This window comes from Pseudophryne corroboree, chromosome 6, assembly GCF_028390025.1.
Source record: "Pseudophryne corroboree isolate aPseCor3 chromosome 6, aPseCor3.hap2, whole genome shotgun sequence".
Taxonomy (NCBI): Eukaryota; Metazoa; Chordata; class Amphibia; order Anura; family Myobatrachidae; genus Pseudophryne; species Pseudophryne corroboree.
This window is the reverse complement of record NC_086449.1, coordinates 405,637,717-405,656,491: the sequence shown is the minus strand read 5'-3', so window position 1 is coordinate 405,656,491 and position 18,775 is coordinate 405,637,717. Positions and strand designations below refer to the sequence as shown.

At 45.2% G+C, this 18,775-nt stretch overlaps 1 protein-coding gene across 1 annotated transcript in view; it reads left to right on the top strand.

Moving 5' to 3' along the window:
* Positions 1 to 18,775, top strand: part of PHYH (phytanoyl-CoA 2-hydroxylase) — a 62,718-nt gene that overhangs the window by 32,581 nt on the left and 11,362 nt on the right. Inside the window, exons 3-5 of the mRNA XM_063926892.1 lie at positions 3,002 to 3,112; positions 7,861 to 8,029; positions 17,744 to 17,825. Of these exons, the coding sequence (XP_063782962.1) occupies positions 3,002 to 3,112; positions 7,861 to 8,029; positions 17,744 to 17,825 (362 nt within the window). The remainder of the gene's footprint in view (positions 1 to 3,001; positions 3,113 to 7,860; positions 8,030 to 17,743; positions 17,826 to 18,775) is intronic.

Genomic DNA, 18,775 nt, shown 5'->3' with positions numbered 1-18,775 from the left:
CTGCGTTTGACGGCATGGCGGTTGAACGCCGGATCCTGATGGAAAAAGGCATTCCAGATGAAGTCATCCCTACCCTGATCAAAGCCAGGAAGGATGTAACCGCGAAACATTATCACCGCATTTGGCGAAAATATGTTGCGTGGTGTGAGGCCAAGAAGGCCCCCACAGAGGAATTTCAACTGGGTCGTTTCCTGCATTTCCTGCAAGCAGGACTGTCTATGGGCCTAAAATTAGGATCCATTAAGGTTCAAATTTCGGCCCTGTCGATCTTCTTCCAGAAAGAACTGGCTTCAGTGCCTGAAGTTCAGACGTTTGTCAAGGGGGTACTGCATATACAGCCTCCTTTTGTGCCACCAGTGGCACCTTGGGATCTCAATGTAGTTTTAGGGTTCCTAAAATCACATTGGTTTGAACCACTCACCACTGTGGAATCAAAATATCTCACATGGAAGGTGGTCATGCTGTTAGCTCTGGCGTCAGCCAGGCGTGTCTCAGAATTGGCGGCTTTGTCATATAAAAGCCCTTACCTAATTTTTCATTCAGACAGGGCAGAATTGAGGACTCGTCCTCAATTTCTCCCTAAGGTGGTTTCAGCGTTTCACATGAACCAACCTATTGTGGTGCCTGCGGCTACTAGGGACTTGGAGGACTCCAAGTTGTTGGACGTAGTCAGGGCCCTGAAAATATATGTTTCCAGGACGGCTGGAGTCAGAAAATCTGACTCGCTGTTTATCCTGTATGCACCCAACAAGCTGGGTGCTCCTGCTTCTAAGCAGACGATTGCTCGTTGGATTTGTAGTACAATTCAGCTTGCACATTCTGTGGCAGGACTGCCACAGCCAAAATCTGTTAAAGCCCATTCCACAAGGAAAGTGGGCTCATCTTGGGCGGCTGCCCGAGGGGTCTCGGCTTTACAACTTTGCCGAGCAGCTACTTGGTCAGGGGCAAACACGTTTGCAAACTTTTACAAATTCGATACCCTGGCTGAGGAGGACCTGGAGTTCTCTCATTCGGTGCTGCAGAGTCATCCGCACTCTCCCGCCCGTTTGGGAGCTTTGGTATAATCCCCATGGTCCTTACGGAAGTCCCAGCATCCACTAGGACGTCAGAGAAAATAAGAATTTACTTACCGATAATTCTATTTCTCATAGTCCGTAGTGGATGCTGGGCGCCCATCCCAAGTGCGGATTGTCTGCAATACTTGTATATAGTTATTGTTACAAAAAAATCGGGTTGTTTATTGTTGTGAGCCATCTTTTCAGAGGCTCCTACGTTTATCATACTGTTAATTGGGTTCAGATCACAGGTTGTACAGTGTGATTGGTGTGGCTGGTATGAGTCTTACCCGGGATTCAAAATCCTTCCTTATTATGTACACTCGTCCGGGCACAGTATCCTAACTGAGGCTTGGAGGAGGGTCATAGGGGGAGGAGCCAGTGCACACCAGCTAGTCTAAAGCTTTTATTTTTGTGCCCAGTCTCCTGCGGAAGTCCCAGCATCCACTACGGACTATGAGAAATAGAATTATCGGTAAGTAAATTCTTATTTTAAGGTGCAGTCAAGTTATACTCCGAAAAAGGGTAATGCAATGATAGAGAGATTGGGGATCATTCCAAATTGATCGCTCGCTAGCAGTTTTTAGCAGCCGTGCAAACGCATTGTCGCCGCCCACTGGGGAGTGTATTTTAGCTTTGCAGAAGTGCGAACGCTTGTGCAGCAGAGCGCCTACAAAATGGTTTTGTGCAGTTACTCTTCGTGTGCGTTGATTCTAACGACGGAGGGACGGCTTTTGACGTCACACACCCGCCCAGCCATGCCTGCGTTTTTTCTGCCATGCCTGCGTTTTTCTAAGCACTCCCTGAAAACGGTCAGTTGACACCCAGAAACGCCCACTTTCTGTCAATCTCCTTGCGGCCGGCTGTGCGATTGGAATCGTCACTAGAACCAGTGCAAAATTACAATGGACTTTGTACCCGTACGACGCGCGTGCGCATTGCAGATTAGCCGTTTTTTCACAGATCGCTACGCAGCGAACAACGGCAGCTAGCGATCAACTCTGAATTAACCCCATTGTGCGAGCTGTGGGAGGGATCTATTGTGTGTGGAAAAAATGAATAAATGGCAAGTAATATACAGTATATTATCCTAGTCATAATTTGATTTTTTTTGTTTTGGGGGGTGGATGGGGTCCATACAATTTTGTGTATAGAATTTTATGTCTGGCAGAGAGTGATTATTTATTCATATAGCACTACCATTTACATAGCACTGTGCAGAGCATATTAGTCATCTATATCAATCCATGTCCCATTGAAGCTTACATACTATTTCCCTAACACACAAGAGTTGCTAGTCGGCATCCAGTTAATCAAATATGATGTTTTTAGAGTGGGGAGAATATATAAATGCCAGACTAACCCTAACTGTAACCCTAATGACTGTGTTGACACTTTACCTATCAATAGTTTGGCTGTGTCGGCATCTTGCCTCTCGACATAACAACCAGCACTGGGCCATCTTATCTGCATTCTGGAACTTTGCTGTCCACTCTGAAGGTGCATACACACTGCGCGTTTTTGCCTAGCGTGTATGCACAGCGATGATCGTGAACATCGCTTGCAGGAAATAGCTCAGTGCATACACACTGAGCTATTTTCCCTGTGCCCTGCGATGTTCACAGGGGGGTGAAGCACTTTCTACAGTAGGAGGCTGTGGAAAGAGCTTCACTCGGCTGTTCAAACAGCCCGACAGATGGCGACGGCTAGCGATGATGCGGGAGCGCGCATAAGTGCTTACCGCCCGGCAATACACACTGGCCGAGTTTGAGCTCAAAGTAGCTCAAAACGCCAAAAGTGAGCTACTTTGAGCTCAAAATCGGCTAGTGTGTAAGGTCCTTAAATTACACTTTTAATGACATTTCCATCAGCAGATTTGAAAAATACACAAAAGAATGTTGAGGTTGATTTTTTTTTTTTTTTTCTGCTCTGCTCGATCCCAACAGCTACACTTTGGATAATGACCTCCTGACCACAGAACAGAGACTGTTCTATGAGGAAAATGGATTTCTGGTTGTGAAAAACTTGGTGTCACACAAGGACATAGATGATTTCAGGTACAAACCACATTTTTCAATTTGTGAACAGTGCATTTAAATGTGTACTGTGTATTTATATACAGTACTGTGCAGAAGTTTTAGGCAGGTGTGGGAAAAAATGCTGCAAAGTAAGAATGCTTTCAAAAATAGAAGTGTTAATAGTTTATTTCTGCAGCAGGTTACATTGGTTTCCACAGAGAAAACTTTGGGGTGTAGAGTGGATCTTGATCCAGAGGCACCAACAGGCTAAAGCTTTAGCTGTCCCAAGATGCATTGGGGCCTCCTCTATAACCCTGCCTCCAGGCTGTGAGAGCTCAGTTTCGAGTTGGTGCCTGCAGCAGCAGGACTCCTAACAGGAGGGCTGCACTGGGCAGCCCTGGAAAGCTTTTCTAAAGAAGATTTCCTGGCTGAGCTGTCAGCGCTGTATGTCAGAGTGACATTCAGCGCTGTAGCTCCATCACCTCCCAAGCGGCGTCGCATACTCCCGCGGCCTGGTTCCCGGGTACTTGCAGCGGAGAAATCACGGCATAGGCACAGAGTCGCAGACCGCTCTCCTGGTTCGCGTGGCTGCTAAGGAGTGGAGGTAAGAGGGTCCCCAAGGCAGGACCCGCCATTAAATCGTGTTCCGACCGCAATCTGGGGAGATGGACCACGGCGCTGGCGTGGACACTATCCCTGGGCAGGAAACCCACTAGACCACCAGGGCATTGGAGCACAGGTCGGGTGTACTAACACCCCATTTAATAAGGCTCAGAGTACATGGGGTGGAAGTCCAGCATAGGAGAGGTGGCGCTTGACCTGTAGCCCCTCCCCCAGCCCAGGGCGCCATCTCCAAGTAGATTTCCCGCCCAGGAGCTGCCTCACACTCTCCCTCACTCCCTGACAGAGACGCTGGGCGCCATCTTCAGAGCATAGATGCAGCAGGTCTCCGGGATTGCAGGGCAAGGTCTCCCTTGTAAAGCCGCCTGTATACTGCACTGAGACTTTACAAACACTTGAGTATCCTACATGTCTTGAGAAAAAGTATACCTCACAGAATATATTGTACGAGTATTCTGATACAGTATATCCTCCGGTCACTGACCGCGCTGTGATATATACATGTAAAAACTAGTCCAGTGCAGCTTTATTGTGATAATAATTTCTGCATTGCCTGTGACTGTGTGCTTGTATCTGCTGTGTGGTTTCACTCTCCGTATTTCCCAGATATAATTGTCACTATATTCTGTACCCTGGGCTAGGTGCATCTGGGTCTTATAATGTAGCATTACACAGTATTTATCTATATAAGTATATTCTGTGTTACAGTCACGTAATACCAGGTTTTATCCACAGGTATTGTTTTTGTCTGGCTTAATCATACTAGTTGCATATATAATAATGTCTAACAGAAAGGGCAGTAAATCAGTGGTAGCTCCTGCATCATGCAGAGCATGCTCCAAGGATTTACCAGAGGGGGGGGGGGAGTGTTGTATGATGGTCTGTGTATTAATTGTCTTGCACCTCCCAGTCAGTTCGCAGCTCCTGCACCTACTCAGGAGCCACCCTGGGCCATGTTCACCAACCTGCTAGGTACTCAGGTGAAACGCCTTGCGCCCCCTATGGGACCACTTGTGCCACTACCGCCACAAATTGTCCCTATGATTAATCTGCTTTGGGCGGAATATTTGTCGAACCAACTGCAGCAACTAAATCAGTCTCTGGTTAGACAGAAATCTACCCCATGTCACTCCTGTGTCCCTGGGCCCTGTAAACGGGCTGCTTCCTCGTCACAATCCACAAACATCTCTGATGTTTCATCTGAAGAAGAGAAGGGGCATACGGTTTTGTCAGACACTGAATCCTGTGTTACTGATGAGGATTCTCCCTTGCAAATGCTCTTAAGCATATCCTACAAATCACTGATAATGAGGATTCCACTGCTGTGGCAAAGAAAACTGGTACGTTTAAACAGCAGAAGGTGGTTAACACTGTATTACCCCATTCTGACCCTTTCGTGGACATCAGGCGGGAACCCTGGTCTAATCCAGGGAATAAATTCCCTCTGCCTAAACGTGCCTTGGTTCGCTATCCCCTCCCTGCAGAGTTATGTAACAAATGGGAGACTCAACCGCCGGTGGACTCTCATGTCACCCGCCTTTTGGTGTCGTCCACTCTGCCTGTCACCACTGTCACCTTACTGAAAGAACCGACAGATAAGGGTGTGGAGGGATGCCTGAAATCTATATACGCCCTTACAGGGACTATTCATAGACCCATTATAGATGCCTCTTGGGCTGCAAAAGGTATTGAGGCGTTGGTTCAGGCGTTAGAGGAAGAGCTGCCCAAGGATATTTCTGACAATGCCAGACAATACCTGTCTCATTACCACTGCCGCGTGTTACATTCAGGAGGCGTCCTCTGAGGCGGGAGTGTTGGCAGCCAAGGCGTCGACTACGTCTGTCCTGGCTCACTGCATACTGTGGTTGAGGTCGTGGAAAGTGGACCTGGACTCCAAAAAGACTTTGGAGGTACTCCCCTTCACTGGGACATTTTGTTTGGGGAAGACCTAAATAAGATTGTGTCTGAATTAGCAGCTGATAAGACTGCTTTTCTCCCAACTACTAATCCTTCTGCACAGAAAGCAAAAGGTACCACTTTGCTTTCCCTTGATGCCGAAAGGAACGAAAAGGGTCAGTCATACCCTAGACAATCTCGTGCTCCCAAAACCACTAAGCCTAAGGCAAAACAGTCCTGGGCAGCGCGGCAGACTGCTTCAAAACATGACAAGCCTGCTGCATGACGGGGCGGGCCTCCCCCTAGGGGACTCCAGGGTGGGAGGACAACTTTCTTAATTTTGCCCAGGTCTGGTTAAAGACCATTTCAGAGGCATGGGTACTGGAAGTTGTCTCTCACGGTTACCCTGACGCACCTTGCTTCTTTGGGTTGTATGGCATTAGCCGCTGGTATCGTCTCCTGTCGTGAAAATATGGTTCTATGTGACAAACATTTGCCTTCTCTCTTGCCTGCTCCTGCATTGGACTGGTTATTGAAACTGAGCTCTCAGTGCCTGGAGGTGGGGTTATAGAGGAGGCCCCAATGCATCCTGGGACAGCTAAAGCTTTAGCCTGTTGGTGCCTCTGGATCAAAAACCTCTCTACAACCCAATGTTTTCCCTGTGGAACCCAGTGTACCTTGCAGAAAGAGAGTTAACAATGGTAAGTTTTACCATAACTCTCCTTTTTTTTTTATCAATTAACAAAATGCAAAGTGAATGAACAGAAGGGAAATCTAAATCAAATGAATATTTGGTGTGACCACCCTTTGCCTTCAAAACGGCGTAAATTCTTCTAGGTGCACTTGCACACAGTTTTGGAAGGAACTCGGCAGAGAGGATGTTTCAAAAATCTTGGAGAACTAACCACAGATCTTCTGTTTATGTAGGCTTGCTCAAATCCTTCTGTACCTTCATGTAATTCCAGACAGACTCGATGTTGAGATCAGGGCTCTGTGGGGGCCATATCATCACTTCCAGGACTCCTTGTTTTTCTTTACACTGAAGATAGTTCTTAATGACAATGGCTGTATGTTTGGGGTCATTGTCCTGCAGCAGAATAAATTGGGAGCCAATCGGACGCCTCCCTGATGGTATTGCATGATGGGTAAGTACCTGTCCTGTATTTTTCAGCATTGAGGACACCATTAATCCTGACCAAATCCCGAGTCCATTTACTGAAATACAGTCCCAAACTTGCAAGGAACCTCCACCATGTTTCACTGTTGCCAGCAGACACTCATTATTGTACCGCTTTCCAGCCCTTCTGCGAACAAACTGCCTTCTGTTACAGCCAAATATTTCAAATTTTGACTCGCCTAGAGCACCTGCTGCCATTTTTATGCAGCCCAGTCCCTATGCTTTCGTGCATAATTGAGTCACTTGCCCCCGTTTCCATGTCAAAGGTATGGTTTTTTAGTGACAGTTCTTCCATGAAGACCACTTCTGGCCACGCTTCTCTGAACTGTAGATGGGTGTACCTGGATCCCACTAGTTTCTGCCAGTTCTGAGCTCATGGCACTGTTGGACATCCTCCAATTTCGAAGGGAAGTAAGCATGATGTGTCTTTGCCGACCACTGTGTCTACGGTCTTCAATGTTGCCCGTTTCTTTGTGCTTTTTCAAAAGAGTTTGAACGACACATCTTGAAACCCCAGTCTGCTCTGAAATCTTTGCCTGCGAGAGATCTTGCTGATGCAGTAGAACTACCTTGTATCTCTTTGCTGTGCTCCGTCTTGCCATGGTGTAGGACCTGTTACATGAAACGGTCTTCCACAACCTCACCTTTGTAGCAGAGTTTGGCTGTTCTTCACCCAGTTAAGCCTTCTACACAGCTGTTTCAGTTAATGACTATGTTTCAACCTACGTAAGAAAATGATGATCATTATCACCTGTTTGGTATGATTGGTTAATCATACACATGACTATAATCCTTTAAAATTCCTGACCTTGTGTAAATGTACCTAGAAGAATTGATGCTGTTTTGAAGGCAAAGGGTGGTCACACCAAATATTGATTTGTTTTAGGTTTCTCTTCTGTTCATTCACTTTGCATTTTGCTAATTGATAAAAAAGAAACTATTAACGCTTCTATTTTTGAAAGCATTCTTACTTTGCATATCTATATACATATCTATATTTACAATTATTTAAAAATACAATTTTTATTCTGTTATTAAAGTATTCACGTCTGTACTTAAGTGTCATTGGTGAATCGCAATAACTACTTTTCAGGGAGGTCTTTGAGAAAGTCTGCAAGAAAGAGCTGACGGCACCTGGAATGTTGGTCATGCGAGATGTGGCCATTGCTAAGTCAGAATATGTTCCAGACCAGAAAGCTATTACAAAGGTTCAGGACTTCCAGGAGCTTCCTGGACTATTCAGATATTGCAGCTTACCTGAGGTAACGTGCTTTACTAAGACTAGCAGATACATGAAACATTGGTTGTAATAAAAAAAATAACTGCTGTGCACTATTAGTTATGTGATCACAAGATATTGTATTATTGTACTTGCGGAAGCAATACTATTTATGCCACCAAACTACAATTATGCTGTAGATTATTTATGGACAAGTAACACCAGAATTTATGCTTTTCTTAAATTTATTTGTATGGCAATAAGGAGCATATGTAAAGAGTAGAAGAGGCATTCAGTAGTCTACCCTACTGCCACTTTTGGGCACCTTCAATAGTTTAAACTCTGTCTCCTAGTAAACCATTGTGTTTAACTCATTCAAAAGTGTGGCATCTTAAAGTAAGGTAGCCCTATTGTTCTCTCACTTTCCTGACTGACACTGTAACTATAGGAGGTTAAAGCTTCCTGTGTATTAGAACAAAAAAACGAACATTAGAACTCAACCACATTTAAGTCACAAAACTATTTATAATTCACCTAATTGTTCCTCATTTAACCTTGAATAAGGAAACTGAAAGTATGTTGTATCTGCTATTATTACATGATCCAATATAATGGATTTTAATGTTTATATCACATTGGCAAAAATGCCCTTTTCTACCGTTATCTTCTGGAATAATGCATGCTTAGGTGACAATATTATAGTTGGTCCTATTAGGGCAAAAAGACAAACTTTTAATCTAAGATTTTTACATCCATAAACAAAAAGGTGATTAGATGGTAAGAATTGCGCTATAGAGGAACTTTCCCAGGTTTGAGGAGCACAGCTGAAAATCTTGGACATAAAACAGGAAGGAATGGCTCTGCCATACAAATCATTAAAGGTCTCCCTACTATTTGGGAACAAAGAATGCCCAGCATTTTTATATGTTTTAATTCAGAGCTCATCTGAAATAGGCACATTCTCATTTGGAAAATAATCCATAGCATATACCAGCTCCTCCAGTGTAAGAAGGGGGTGGAGTCCAAATGTACTCTGCTAACCTTTGAGAGCATGGGCAAGCAAAGCTTTATAGACCAGTGCATAATCAACTTACAGTATGGCACTTATGATGTTATAGTGTTTCAAAGTAATTACAGGATAAAAAAAAACATTTGTCAGATATTGAAAAACGTTTAGAATTCCTGGTTGTACTACTAGCTAATTGTCTGCCCTGGTAATCTGCCTGCTGCTATACAGCATGTTTATGCCTTGGTTTGTCTTGCACGTAATCTGCCCAGACTGTTTGTACAGCAAGTGAGGAATGGCTACATGCATCCTATGTGGAATCTATTTACGCAGAATCAAAATCAAGGTAGTTTTGCTCCAGCACCCACTCACATTTACAAGAACATATGTTTAAGGCGGCCATCTCATTAAAGTGCCCCTAATGTATGCTTTAAAGAAGTTTCAAACAACATAGGGTGCCATTAAATGTTTGTTTGTCCTATAGATCAACTAGTTTCATTCCCTCTCTGAATTAGCTAAAAAAGAATTCAATTTCAAAAAGCCTTGCCTCTAGTGACATTAAATTCATCAAAGTGGAGTGTTCAGAGATCCCTCTAGATTTACAGTATACTCAATGTACTGTGCCGCAGGGTCTAGTTTACTGGATATTAATGCTTATCAAATCCCAGAGACGGTATGGTAATGGGTTGCAAAGCGGGAGAATTGAGTTGCTTCAAGTGCCAAACATCCACTAATCTCAGATTCCCCATCATCTGTACAAGAATGCCTTTGAGAGCCAACAACCCCCATTTCTCTATCGTCCTAAGTGGATGCTGGGGTTCCTGAAAGGACCATGGGGAATAGCGGCTCCGCAGGAGACAGGGCACAAAAAAGTAAAGCTTTACTAGGTCAGGTGGTGTGCACTGGCTCCTCCCCCTATGACCCTCCTCCAGACTCCAGTTAGATTTTGTGCCCGAACGAGAAGGGTGCAATCTAGGTGGCTCTCCTAAAGAGCTGCTTAGAGAAAGTTTAGTTTAGGTTTTTTTCTTTACAGTGAGTCCTGCTGGCAACAGGATCACTGCAACGTGGGACTTAGGGGGAAAGTAGTAAACTCACCTGCATGCAGAGTGGATTTGCTGCTTGGCTACTGGACACCATTAGCTCCAGAGGGATCGAACACAGGCCCAGCCGTGGAGTCCGGTCCCGGAGCCGCGCCGCCGACCCCCTTGCAGATGCTGAAGCGTGAAGAGGTCCGGAAACCGGCGGCTGAAGACTCCTCAGTCTTCATAAGGTAGCGCACAGCACTGCAGCTGTGCGCCATTTTCCTCTCAGCACACTTCACTGGGCAGTCACTGAGGGTGCAGAGCGCTGGGGGGGGGCGCTCTGAGAGGCAAATATAAACCTTATACAAGGCTAAAAATACCTCACATATAGCCCATAGGGGCTATATGGAGATATTTAACCCCTGCCTGACTGGAAAAATAGCGGGAGAAGAACCCGCCGAAAAAGGGGCGGGGCCTATCTCCTCAGCACACGGCGCCATTTTCTGTCACAGCTCCGCTGGTCAGAACGGCTCCCAGGTCTCTCCCCTGCACTGCACTACAGAAACAGGGTAAAACAGAGAGGGGGGGCACATTAATGGCTATATATATATATATATTAAAGCAGCTATAAGGGAGCACTTAATATAAGGATATCCCTTGTATATATAGCGCTTTGTGGTGTGTGCTGGCAGACTCTCCCTCTGTCTCCCCAAAAGGGCTAGTGGGTCCTGTCTTCATTAGAGCATTCCCTGTGAGTTTGCGGTGTGTGTCGGTACGTGGTGTCGACATGTATGAGGACGATATTGGTGTGGAGGCGGAGCAATTGCCAAATATGCAGATGTCACCCCCCAGGGGGTCGACACCAGAATGGATGCCTTTATTTGTGGAATTACGTGATGGTTTATCTTCCCTTAAACAGTCAGTTGAGGACATGAGGCGGCCGGACAATCAATTAATGCCTGTCCAGGCGCCTCAAACACCGTCAGGGGCTGTAAAACGCCCTTTGCCTCAGTCGGTCGACACAGACCCAGACACGGGCACTGATTCCAGTGACGACGGTAGAAATTCAAACGTATTTTCCAGTAGGGCCACACGTTATATGATTTTGGCAATGAAGGAGACGTTACATTTAGCTGATACTACAGATACCGTAAAACAGGGTATTATGTATGGTGTGAAAAAACTACAAACAGTTTTTCCTGAATCAGAAGAATTAAATGACGTGTGTGATGAAGCGTGGGTTGCTCCTGATAAAAAGTTGATAATTTCAAAAAAGTTATTGGCATTATACCCTTTCCCGCCAGAGGTTAGGGCGCGCTGGGAAACACCCCCTAAGGTGGACAAGGCGCTCACACGCTTATCCAAACAAGTGGCGTTACCCTCTCCTGAGACGGCCGCACTTAAGGATCCATCAGATAGAAAGATGGAAGTTATTCAAAAGAATATATACACACATGCAGGTGTTATACTACGACCAGCTATAGCAACTGCCTGGATGTGCAGTGCTGGAGTAGTTTGGTCAGAATCCCTGATTGAAAATATTGATACCCTAGATAGGGACAATGTTTTACTGTCGTTAGAACAAATAAAGGATGCATTTATCTATATGCGTGATGCACAGAGGGATATTTGCACACTGGCATCTCGGGTGAGTGCTATGTCCATTTCAGCCAGAAGAGCCTTATGGACACGACAGTGGACAGGCGATGCGGATTCAAAACGTCACATGGAGGTTTTGCCGTATAAAGGGGAGGAGTTATTTGGAGTTGGTCTATCAGACTTGGTGGCCACGGCTACTGCCGGGAAATCCACTTTTTTACCTCAAGTCACTCCCCAACAGAGAAAGGCACCGACCTTTCAACCGCAGCCTTTTCGCTCCTACAAAAATAAGAGAGCAAAGGGCTTGTCGTACCTGCCACGAGGCAGAGGAAGAGGGAAGAGACACCAACAGGCAGCTCCTTCCCAGGAACAGAAGCCCTCCCCGGCTCCTGCAAAAACCTCAGCATGACGCTGGGGCCTCTCAAGCGGACTCGGGGACAGTGGGGGGCCGTCTCAAAAATTACAGCGCGCAGTGGGCTCACTCGCAGGTAGACCCCTGGATCCTGCAGATAATATCTCAGGGGTACAGGTTGGAATTAGAGACGGATCCTCCTCATCGTTTCCTGAAGTCTGCCTTACCAACCGTCTCTTCCGAAAGGGAGAGGGTGTTGGAAGCCATTCACAAGCTGTACGCTCAGCAGGTGATAGTCAAAGTACCCCTATTACAACAAGGAAAGGGGTATTATTCCACTCTATTTGTGGTACCGAAGCCGGATGGCTCGGTAAGGCCTATTCTAAATCTGAAGTCCTTGAACCTCTACATAAAAAAGTTCAAGTTCAAGATGGAGTCACTCAGAGCAGTGATAGCGAACCTGGAAGAAGGGGACTTTATGGTATCCTTGGACATCAAGGATGCGTATCTACACGTTCCGATTTACCCCGCACACCAAGGGTACCTCAGGTTCATTGTTCAAAACTGTCACTATCAGTTTCAGACGCTGCCGTTCGGATTGTCCACGGCGCCTCGGGTCTTTACCAAGGTAATGGCCGAGATGATGATTCTTCTTCGAAGAAAAGGCGTATTAGTTATCCCATACTTGGACGATCTCCTAATAAGGGCAAGGTCCAGAGAACAGCTGGAGACAGCTTTAGCACTATCTCAAGAGGTGCTAAGACAACACGGGTGGATTCTGAATATTCCAAAATCCCATTTAATCCCGACAACTCGTCTGCTGTTCCTAGGAATGATTCTGGACACGGTTCAGAAAAAGGTTTTCCTTCCAGAGGAAAAAGCCAAGGAGTTATCCGATCTGGTCAGGAACCTCCTAAAACCAGGAAAAGTGTCAGTACATCAATGCACAAGAGTCCTGGGAAAAATGGTGGCTTCTTACGAAGCAATTCCATTCGGCAGATTCCATGCAAGAATATTCCAAAGGGATCTGTTGGACAAATGGTCAGGGTCGCATCTGCAGATGCACCTGCGAATAACCCTGTCACCAAAGACAAGGGTGTCACTTCTGTGGTGGTTGCAGAAGGCTCACCTATTAGAAGGCCGCAGATTCGGCATTCAGGATTGGATCCTGGTGACCACGGACGCCAGCCTGAGAGGCTGGGGAGCAGTCACACAAGGAAGAAACTTCCAGGGAGTATGGACGAGTCTGGAAAAGTCTCTTCACATAAACATTCTGGAACTAAGAGCAATCTACAATGCTCTAAGCCAGGCGGAACTTCTCCTGCAAGGAAAGCCGGTGTTGATTCAGTCGGACAACATCACGGCGGTCGCCCATGTAAACAGGCAGGGCGGCACAAGAAGCAGGAGTGCAATGGCAGAAGCTGCCAAGATTCTTCGCTGGGCGGAGAATCACGTGATAGCACTGTCAGCAGTGTTCATCCCGGGCGTGGACAACTGGGAAGCAGACTTCCTCAGCAGACACGATCTTCATCCGGGAGAGTGGGGTCTACATCCAGAAGTCTTCAACATGTTAATAGACCGTTGGGAAAGACCAATTGTAGACATGATGGCGTCTCGCCTCAACAAGAAACTGGACAAATATTGCGCCAGGTCAAGAGATCCACAGGCAATAGCTGTGGACGCACTGGTAACTCCTTGGGTGTACCAGTCAGTGTATGTGTTTCCTCCTCTGCCGCTCATACCAAAGGTATTGAAGATCATACGGCAAAGAAGAGTAAGAACAATACTAGTGGTTCCGGATTGGCCGAGAAGGACTTGGTATCCGGAACTTCAAGAGATGCTCACGGACGAACCGTGGCCTCTACCTCTGAGAAGGGACCTGCTACAGCAGGGTCCCTGTCTTTTTCAAGACTTACCGCGGCTGCGTTTGACGGCATGGCGGTTGAACGCCAGATCCTAAAAGGGAAAGGCATTCCAGAAGAAGTCATTCCTACCTTGATTAAGGCACGGAAGGAAGTCACCGTGAAACATTATCACCGCATTTGGCGAAAATATGTAGCGTGGTGCGAGGATCGGAGGGTTCCGACGGAGGAATTCCAACTGGGTCGTTTCCTACATTTCCTGCAATCAGGATTATCTATGGGTCTCAAATTGGGATCCATTAAGGTTCAAATTTCGGCCCTGTCAATATTCTTCCAAAAAGAATTGGCCTCTGTCCCTGAGGTCCAGACTTTTGTCAAGGGAGTACTGCATATACAGCCTCCTGTGGTGCCTCCGGTGGCACCGTGGGATCTAAATGTAGTTTTAGATTTCCTCAAATCCCATTGGTTTGAACCATTGAAAAAGGTGGATTTGAAATATCTCACATTGAAAGTGACTATGTTACTAGCCCTGGCCTCTGCCAGGAGAGTATCTGAATTGGCGGCTTTATCTTATAAAAGTCCTTATCTAATCTTCCATTCGGATAGGGCAGAACTGCGGACTCGTCCGCATTTTCTCCCTAAAGTGGTATCAGCATTTCATCTGAACCAACCTATTGTGGTGCCTGCGGCCACTAGCGACTTGGAGGACTCCAAGTTGTTGGACGTTGTCAGAGCCTTAAAAATATACATTTAAAGGACGGCTGGAGTCAGAAAATCTGACTCGCTGTTTATATTGTATGCACCCAACAAGTTGGGCGCACCTGCTTCTAAGCAGTCGATTGCTCGTTGGATTTGTAACACAATTCAACTTGCACATTCTGTGGCAGGCCTGCCACAGCCTAAAACTGTAAAAGCCCACTCCACAAGGAAGGTGGGCTCATCTTGGGCGGCTGCCCGAGGGGTCTCGGCATTACAACTCTGCCGAGCAGCTACGTGGTCGGGGGAGAACACGTTTGTAAAATTTTACAAATTTGATACCCTGGCAAAGGAGGACCTGGAGTTCTCTCATTCGGTGCTGCAGAGTCATCCGCACTCTCCCGCCCGTTTGGGAGCTTTGGTATAATCCCCATGGTCCTTTCAGGAACCCCAGCATCCACTTAGGACGATAGAGAAAATAAGAATTTACTTACCGATAATTCTATTTCTCGGAGTCCGTAGTGGATGCTGGGCGCCCATCCCAAGTGCGGATTATCTGCAATACTTGTACATAGTTATTGTTAACTAATTCGGGTTATTGTTAAGGAGCCATCTTTAAGAGGCCCTTTCTGTTATCATACTGTTAACTGGGTTTAGATCACAAGTTGTACGGTGTGATTGGTGTGGCTGGTATGAGTCTTACCCGGGATTCAAAATGCCTCCCTTATTGTGTATGCTCGTCCGGGCACAGTACCTAACTGGAGTCTGGAGGAGGGTCATAGGGGGAGGAGCCAGTGCACACCACCTGACCTAGTAAAGCTTTACTTTTTTGTGCCCTGTCTCCTGCGGAGCCGCTATTCCCCATGGTCCTTTCAGGAACCCCAGCATCCACTACGGACTCCGAGAAATAGAATTATCGGTAAGTAAATTCTTATTATACACATAAATGTGCATCCGTTGATAGGGCCATATATTCCCTAAACCTCCAGAGTTCATCACCATAGTATGGAAAAGGGATATAAACAGCCAGCATTAATACCGGGACAAAGTCTATTGTAGCTTTAAAAAAAGATAAACTTGTCTAGCAGTAGAGATTTTTTTATAGATGAAGGCCAAAAGCCCTGGAGTTGGTAGAACAAGTATCATAATAAACCCAATCCACCTATGCCATCTTAATTGAAAGGAGTCTTCCCCCCTCCAGGTGTGTTCCTATCAAACAGACCACATCAGAGGTATATATATTGTATGTGTTCCAGTACCTATGAGTGCTTGATTTCTATTATTTATGGGTGTGGTTCAATACATCTACAAAAAAAAGATAGTAAATCGGTCGACCCCAAATGGTCGACAGGGTCAAAAGGTCAACGCGGGAAAAGGTTTTTTGGTGTAATTTTGGATGTTTCTCCATATCTGAGCCAAATTAGTGGAAACGTGTACGTGCTCACTTCGCTCGCAACGCTTCGGAAAAGGTACCTTGCTATGCTCAGCACAGGTTACTATTCCCAATCGTTATCCACATGATTGGTAATTGATAAAAAAAAAGTTTAAAAAAACAATAACGTTTAACCATGGTGACCATTTTGAGTTGACTGCCTCTCTTGTTACTGTAGATCTATCAACAGGATACCATTATCGATATCCCAGGTGTTTCATGTTATTATTAAGAAAGACCTTTGCCCATCATTACCTTTTGACCTAAAAACTAATCACAGAACAGCAATGCCCAGAGCTGCAGGCCACGTCCCATGAACACACATCAGTGATGTGTCACTATTAAGCAGCACCAGCAGGATGTGAAACCTGCACACTTTTACAAATACACTTCTATGGTATGTGATGAAGAAATACAACAGTTACCGCACACTGCACACACACCCTCCCTCCCTCCAACTAACTTATATTAACTAATTTATACTAGCATACCAACAAACTTAAAAAATGGGGTGGGAAAGGAGTGAACATCTATGAACAAAAAAATAACCTAGAGGCTATGGACTCTCCATTTGTTTATCTTCACAGTGACTGTGTTATTACACTAGAACAAGGCGCAGTAAGGCCCATGATATAATCAGTGGAATGTGAGGTTAAGCGGGCACATATACAGTACTGTAAACCAGGAGTAAGGATAGTAATATAGACTGATAACATGTTCCTGGCAGTGCATATTGCTAGCAGGAGTTCACCAAGCAGCTGTAGTCATTCTTTTTATTCTTTGAACAGCTTAACTGGCAATATATTTCCCAAAAACTGCTCAAAAATTGTCTGGGCTTTTTTATGTTTGAATTAGGTCATGAACATATATTTAAAACTTATCCAACACAATTTCATCAAAAAAAAAAAAAATCTTTTTTTTTTTTTTTTTTTTTTTTTTACAAACATTGGAACAGTGTAAGCATCGCGACTTTGATTTCCCCAAATGAGCAACCTCCAGGTACACTTCCCGGCGGATGCTACTATGTGCAGCCACCAGGTGGAGGGTTCCTGCTGTGCTGACCAATTCGCGGTGATCAGATAATAGTGGGGGAGAGTGCAGGGATGCAGAGGGGCTAAAGGTCCCTCTGTGATTGGTGGCTGCTAGAAGATTAACTTCCGGCAGCTGCCCACTTTGCGCTTCTGATTAGTCATATTGTTTGCGACCAGGGCAGATAACGCACATCCTAGTGTGGTTGCAAAAGATGCAACCACACCAAGCAAGTGGTTAAATATTTAGTGAACTTGTATCTAGCATTTTCCAGCAATATCTATAGGAGATTTGTCAAGGAACATAAGTTGTAGTCCCACCATAAATTGTAGTTCTCACCATTATCCAGTTTGCCCCTTCTATAAGTGAATCGTAGAAATGTGTCCAACCGTACCTTTATTTTACTGTTATAACTCTGTAATAAATTGATAAATAATGTTAGTGTCCATAAACAATTCTGTTCTCTTTGGCATCTTTATGTTGAAGGGTAATAGGTTAGAGCTGGTCATAGTGATTTATGTTCCACATAGGTGTGGAATTCATTTCTCTGCGATGTGCTGTGGAACATCACTATGATGTCTGGCTATACATATTATTGCTTATTACAGTAAGTAAGCTTTGCTCGTTCGCCTACGTACCTCTGTGTGGTGCAAGGGAAAGGAGCAAAGATATGTCGCTGCTGCACATTGCGGTCAATTAGATCGCTCCAATAGGCTTCTTTACTCAGTTTATAAATGGAAATATACTATTGTTACCTAGATTCTGAAGTATGTGGAGTGTTTCACAGGCCAAAACATCATGTCCATGCACACCATGCTGATAAATAAGCCTCCTGATGCAGGTAAGTCACGTTTCAGATACTAATGAAAATAAGAGCACAAATTAATCAGAAGTAGCCAAAGGAAGGCCACACATTGTGGTACTATTTCTATGTGACCTATACCTTATGTACTTGGTTTGGCTTGTTATCCTAGTTATTGCAAAAACCATTCCTTGCTTTCATTTGACATTATGTATTCACTAATATGATTCTTTCTGTCTAGGGTTCTCCCTATAGTGTAGGCTTCTCCTCACTCTGGTATCAGCTCTGCTCCCTGCTACAAGGTTTCCCCAAACAGCCAACTCTTTTGTTTGTTATTATTAATAACAATCTCCCCACAAGCGTGAGTAGATGTGGTAGTAGATGCCGTTCTGCAAGCCATCTTTATAGCTACATTGGCAGGAGATTTCGGAAAAGGCATCTGACACCTATGGGCTAGTTCCCAGTAATTGTCCTAGCAAGTGGAGACATTCTAATGGGCTGGTGAATGTTGTGGGAAGCTTGCCATTTGTGGTCATTTAAAGAAATGAATTTGAATATAAAGTGTGTACACTAGATGCTCGGAGTAAGTGATAGCATAAATGGGAGAATGCAGAGCTGAGCACTAGTCTGCACATTGCGTATGCTTCCGTACCACGTTTATGCTACTATGAGCGATGCAGCCATGTGCACATAGTCTAAGTCTAGTGAAGGTGTGTGGGCTATGTAGAGTTGGGTGTATTATATGCTTATATATGTTTGTTTACAGGTGGATACTTTGCTCCAGGGATAGTGCTGGCGCAAGAACACACTGATAATGATGACCAAGTGTATGGATGGGGGTAGTCCAGCCACAGAGATGCCTACAATAGTCCAGCCACAGAGATGCCTACAACTGGGCATATTGGCAGACATACACATTTAGGGCTAGATGCATCATCGCTTGGAAAGTGATAAAATGGAGAGTGAAAAATTACCAGCCAATCAGGTCC